Consider the following 6,000-nt stretch of genomic DNA (forward strand, 5'->3'; position numbering starts at 1 on the left):
GGAACAGTTAAAGGCAGACTTTTTTTAACCATCCTGGGTGTGAATGCAAAAGGTGTAGGTCGTTAACATACCTTCAGATATCAAATGCTTTCAAGCAGACAACCTTAGGAAAGGACGGGTGAAAACAAGGATTGGGGCGAGTCAGGCAAACAAGACCAAAACTTCAGTCTCAAAAAAAAACAAAAAACCCGAACTTCTGGCCTCCTTCAAATCCGTTTAATGTATTTAAATCAATATAGTAAATCTAAATCTACATAAGCTTCCGCGACGACTCCCAGTTTGCATACGTTATCTGCACAACACTGACAACAGGAAATCCGATTAGCCTCTTCGTATTACCTTCCACGGCTGGCCGAGACGCAGGTCTTGGAAGTCCCGCCCATAGATAGACTCCAGTACCTGCAGCTCGTTCTCTTGGCGGAGCTGGTAACTCTCCGGTTGCTCCGCGATCACTTCGGCCGCCTCGAGTCTCGGCTGCAAGACCCCACTCAAATGGGCCATCTCAGCGCGAGCAATTCAAGCCCGGCGACCAGGAAACGAGCACGAGCGCTCCCGCGCCGGGCCCTTGTTTAGTGCCACGGCGCGTGAACTGTTGGGGGCGGCGCCACGCAGCTCTTCCGCCTTGCTTGCACTGTAGGCCCCACCGAAGGTCGGTGCTGCCCCTTGCGATGGCGGGGAAACAAACCCGGAGCGGAGCTGGCGCTGCTTTGCTGATTGATTAATTTTCCTCCGATTTCTATCCAAGATGTCCCCACTCCCCGGGGGAACAGCTGTGTCTTCATATACATAGAATAAAGTTCCTCAATCCGAAGGAAAAGGCAGGGCTGATATCTATATCTCTGGAGCATTTAAAGTGCATTAATTCCTATACTTTTGCCCTTAGCCCACCTATGTGCAACTTCCCCTCCCCAGCACTGCAAGGTGTTTGTGGCTGAAGAGGGCAGCCCCACCTTGGGCTGCATGGGACTTTCCGCATCCAGATCATCTATTAAGCTTAACCCTCAATACAGAGGCTGCTGCCCCGCACCTTCGGGATGTCCTTCTTAAAGGAAGTTCTATGCTGTTTCCCTTCGGAGTGGTTTGGAAATGGAAATAGGGCGCCACCGGGGCTGGTGGATTTCATGAGCCAATTTGGGTCCCACCAGGCACATCTCCATTTGCTTCCCTTCCACCCAAAGCGTGGCCTGGACATGGCAGCTGCCGGCTTCATTTAGCAGTTGCAGCTTCCAGTTGTGCCTGCCTTCTGGGACAGTGTCTGGACTGGCAGAAGAGAGTCTGAGTTCGTGGAACTCATGAAGCCAAAATGAAACCCACCCAATCATAGTGGTTTTGTAAACCACTATTTATGGGCCTGGTGTTGTGTGAACCCAGACTATGTAGTTTAGTAAGATACATAAACTATAGTCAGGGTTGTGTGCCCTGTGAAGATATGAGCATGCAAAAGAGGATAGCATTTGCAGCTGGGTGCCTTTGCCTCTTTTCTCTTGAGAAGTATGGCAGTTTGAAATGTGAAAAAGAAGGGTCTGTGTCACCAGGGGCAAACATGGATTCTGCGCCCCCCCTCCCATTCAGTATCCAAATACTATTTTGTCATTTTGGCGCCCCCCCAGCACAGTGCCCAGGGCACATGCCCCGCTTGCCTCCCCCCACCCAGTTGTCCTGGCTGTTGCTTGGTCCTTCTATAAGACCAACTGTTCACCTGACCCTGTTTTAGCTCTTTATATGGCCATGTAGCTGGGAGAATGAAGCCCAGTCAGATATATCCATCCTAATATTCCTCAGGGAACCCCTGCACATTCAGGCTCAAATATAGGCCAGAAGTTACAAAATTATTATATTCGTTTTGTGTGTAGGCCTGTATATATGCATTAACAGTATTCTTAAATGAAAAATAAAGAATGAAACTTACCTCTTTAATGTGAAGTTGCCTGAATTTGAAATAATTTTTTAAATAAATCATGATCTCCCAGGGAACCCCTAGTGACCTCTCATGGAACCCAAGGGGTCCATGGAACCCTGGTTGAGAAACCCTGATCTAGAATGCCCTTGGTGATGAAGTTCAATTAATATGGCTTCTTTCTCCCTTTTTTGGTCTTTTTTTTTTTTTTTGCTTTCTGCCTCTCTCATGGTCTTGGTTTTCTCTTACTTCTCCTTCCTGTGCCCTCTCTCATTCTCTCATATACTCTTCTTTGTTCTCTCACTTTATATTTTTCTGGCTCTGTCTAAAAATGGCTGTCTAAATGGCTGACAGGGAACTATTGAGAAGTGCCAGTGGATGGTTTCCCCACATCTTCCAACAATGCTCAACCCTGGCACTCTAACTGCTGGTCTAGTTAGAAATAGTTCAGTCATGCTGCTGATTGCTCTATGGCTGTAATGGAATGTGAGAATGACCTTGGGGTATGGGGGAGATGCTGCCCCCATACCCCAAGGTATGTCCCAAGGGAACAATCAGATAAAAGGGGAAGGAGCCCACAACTGAGTAACAGACAGAGAAAGAAACTTAAAAAAGGATCTACTCTAACTGATCAGGCAATCCTTCAGACTTGCAAAATTCTGTTAATGTAGCCTAACAATAAAGTAGAATAAGCTAATCTGGTTGTGTTTCCTGTCTGGTCTACTTGGGAGGTCGACAGTGGCCGTGCCCATACTGCATTATAATCATCCTGACCTCATCAGTCTGCCCCCTTGGCCTCATGACTTTGCCCTCTTCTGAACCATAATGTCATGAGTACTGATGGCGAGCAGGAGGGGGCCTCTATCCAGGGTGGAAAACGCATGCGTAGTACTGAGGAATTAAGCAGCCATTCAAAGAGACACAGATCAGACCCGCCTTAACTTTCGGGGTTTATCTGTCTGGGTTTTTCCCACGCTTCTTCAGTTTGTTAGGATTTTCTGTCTTATGTAGCAGTAATAAACACTAGAGACTTACTCCTCGTCTCAGCGTGATTCCTGACTGTTAGGACACATAACCCATGAATAAATAATCCTTAAGTCATCTTAAGATGTACTGGTTTTAATATAGTATTTTCTAATTAAGCTGACAACAGCTGTGTAAAATCTCTAATTCTATATCCCCCAATATCTTGGAAGCGGGGTAGATGTCCTATTATGTGATCTGAGGTATGTTTGGAGAGTGTTGGAGTGCAGGTAAACCCATCTCCTCGGTTACTAGACAGCCTCCACTGCAGCCATTTTCCCCCACATTTTCCCTTTCTATTAGTTCTTTATTTCCTGAGTTCCTTTCATGTCAGTCACCACCCTCTCCTCTTATTTTTGACACTAACTTTTCTTCAGGCTTCCAAGAAGGCTGAGAAGAGAGCTCCATTGTTTTATTTGGAGAAAAGGGGTAATCTTTGCACTATTCTACTTTAACAGAATTCCAAAATGTTTCCTTATCTTTAGATACAGCGGCTGCACCTTTTTCATTATAGTAATTCAGACAATAATGAGAGAACTAATGGAAAAGGAAAATGTGGGGAAAAAATGGCTGCAGTGGAGGCTAGAGGGGTTTACCTGCCCTCCACAACTCTCCAAACATACCTCAGGTCACATAATAGGACACCTACCCTGTTTGTTTGCCAGTTTTCCTATATTTGCCAGTTTTAGGTACTTTTTCCCTACTGATCTGATACTTAAATATTTTGATACTTTGATTGGGCCAAAGACCACCAGCTTAAAATTGCCTACAAGTGTTAAAATATCCAGACAATAAAAATGCATAATAAAACATATTGCTGTAATAAAACAGATGACATAAAAGCAGTAGGAGATAAATTGGTACAGCTGTTGAGAAAGTTGGACAAACTTTTGTTGGCAACTCCTCTTTATCTTTGTGTGTGTGTGTGTGTGTGTGTGTGTGCACCCCTGAGTCAGCATTGACTGCCTAGACAATTCTACAGTTTTCTTGGCAAGATTTTGGAAGTGGTTTGCCATTGCCTCCTTCTTCCTAGGGCTGAGAGTGAGCAACTGGCCCAGGGTCACCCAACTGGCTTTGGGCCTAAGACCCACAGTCTCCTGGTTTCTAGCCTGGTGCCTTAACCAATAAAAAATTGCTACGTTACTAGTTTTAGCAGACTACCTGTCTAACAGGGTGAAAAAGAATTTGTCTGGGTGATCAGGAAAATCTGCTAAAAGGGATATCAAAAGTTCATGTAGATGCTTACAATATTTACAGTCAAACCTAAGTTCTCTAGACATCCATTCACTGGACTTCAGATACGACAACATTTATTTCAGACTCCATCCCAAAACAATGGATACACTCCATTACCGCTGAAGAACTGTTGACAGTTGATGGAATTTATGTCATTTGTGCAATTACGTACAATACTTGATGTTATATTATTTGTATTAATTGATTATGGTATTAAGTCATTTGCATAAATACACAAATAGTGTAAAGTAAGATTTAACAGGTATCTCTTGCCCCGGATTATCTGTTAAATTGAAGTTTTACTGTGTAACAGGACATTATTTTGATCGCAAGAGCAAGTGTTGTAGGGGGTCTTATTAAAACTTCTTCCAGCACCGGCTGATGGAAGAACATTAAACTGAACTTGAGAGAAGGCTCTGCAAAGTTTAGGCAGCTCCAAAGGGAGGAAGGTTTGACTGGCTGTGGCCTCTGCTTCAGACTCAAACTCCAGGGGCCAAGACTTCTAAGAACTAAATTAAACTTATTTTCCCATTCCATGCCAGGACTCCCTGTTTAAGAAGCATCCTGGCTTGATGATAATCCATGGACAGCAAAGTCTCTGGAGATGGATGTTTAGTCCACAGTATAGCCAAAACATTCTGCTTCCAACCTAAATTAAATTTGTCAGATATTATTATGGCAGCTAATTCTGTTCGATAAAAGTTAAGTGTTAAGCAAAAATTAAAAATCCCCGGCCAACTGCAGGTTTCTTCCATGGGTAGACCACTCTCTATCTATCAGTCAGAGATCTAGTTGCCAGCTGTTCAATTTCAGTTTTTTTCACTGTGCACTATCTGATTAGTTAAACAAGTATTGCAGAGTCTGTCTCCTTCTCTGGGGCTGTCTGTTTATTTCACATTGTTGAGAGGATGCCCAAATGAATGCAGGAGGAGAGGCAGACAAATGAGCCTAGAGAATCTTATGCAGGGTTCTGAAGTCAGACTTTTCCCACCCACTCCTGCTGCAATGCTGTGGTGGCTGGAGGGTTTCCTGCAGACCGGTGACATAGTGAAAGGGGATGGCAGCAAAAGTAGAGAGAAAACTAATATCCTTGCTGATGATGAGTGTCACACGAATAAATCAGGACATTGCCATTTAGCAGTGGCTCAGAACAGCCACAGTTAGCACACAGGCAAGAGACTGGCCATGGAGTTAGCAGATTTTATGCCAACATAATTTTGTGCTGACTCATAGCTCGGCAAAGGGCCCATTAAACTCAGTAGTGGGAAAAGACTCTACATCAGGAATAACAGAAGGACTTCCATCTTAATTGTCTTTGGTCTTTCACCATTGCTTTCAATCATAATGTTGTCGAGTCCTTGGTGCTCTCTGAGCCTTGTTGCTTTCTTGAAGACGTTTCATTGCCAGACTAGGCAACATCTTCAGCACGAAGAGGGAGTGGGCCTTGCTCTCAGTTTATATACCATGGCTTACCCTGCTTGGTTGGTGGGGCTGTTGTTGTCTCCTTGGGAGTTCTTTGATTGGGCTGTTGTTTGCTGCTTGGTTGATTGCCTGAGTTAATAGTTCCTTGATTAGGATGTATTGTGCTGTTTGATGGTTCATCTGGTGTTAATCCTAGTGTTGATTTTTGCATATCTGGGTGTTGATTGCTGGCAAGGGAGTGTACTGGTCTTTTGGCTTTTCTATTGTCTCTTTTGAATGGTAAGTAAATGTTGTTTATCTCTACGTGTCCGTTGATGGCTGCTTTGTGCTAGGCTTCCAGGAATTCTCTGGCCTTTTTGGATTTGGCTTGGTTTAGGATGCTCACAGTTTCCCAGTTAAAACTATGTCCATGTGTTGTGAGA

The 6,000-nt window shown here is 44.2% G+C and overlaps 1 protein-coding gene across 1 annotated transcript in view; it reads right to left on the minus strand.

The window, feature by feature from the left end:
- Window positions 1-551, minus strand: part of EIF2AK4 (eukaryotic translation initiation factor 2 alpha kinase 4) — a 50,664-nt gene extending 50,113 nt beyond the window's left edge. The window contains exon 1 of the mRNA XM_063289968.1: window positions 340-551. Within this exon, the coding sequence (XP_063146038.1) occupies window positions 340-501 (162 nt within the window). The 5' untranslated portion in view covers window positions 502-551. The remainder of the gene's footprint in view (window positions 1-339) is intronic.
- Between the last annotated feature and the right edge of the window lie 5,449 nt (window positions 552-6,000).

This window comes from Candoia aspera, chromosome 1, assembly GCF_035149785.1.
Source record: "Candoia aspera isolate rCanAsp1 chromosome 1, rCanAsp1.hap2, whole genome shotgun sequence".
NCBI lineage: Eukaryota > Metazoa > Chordata > Lepidosauria > Squamata > Boidae > Candoia > Candoia aspera.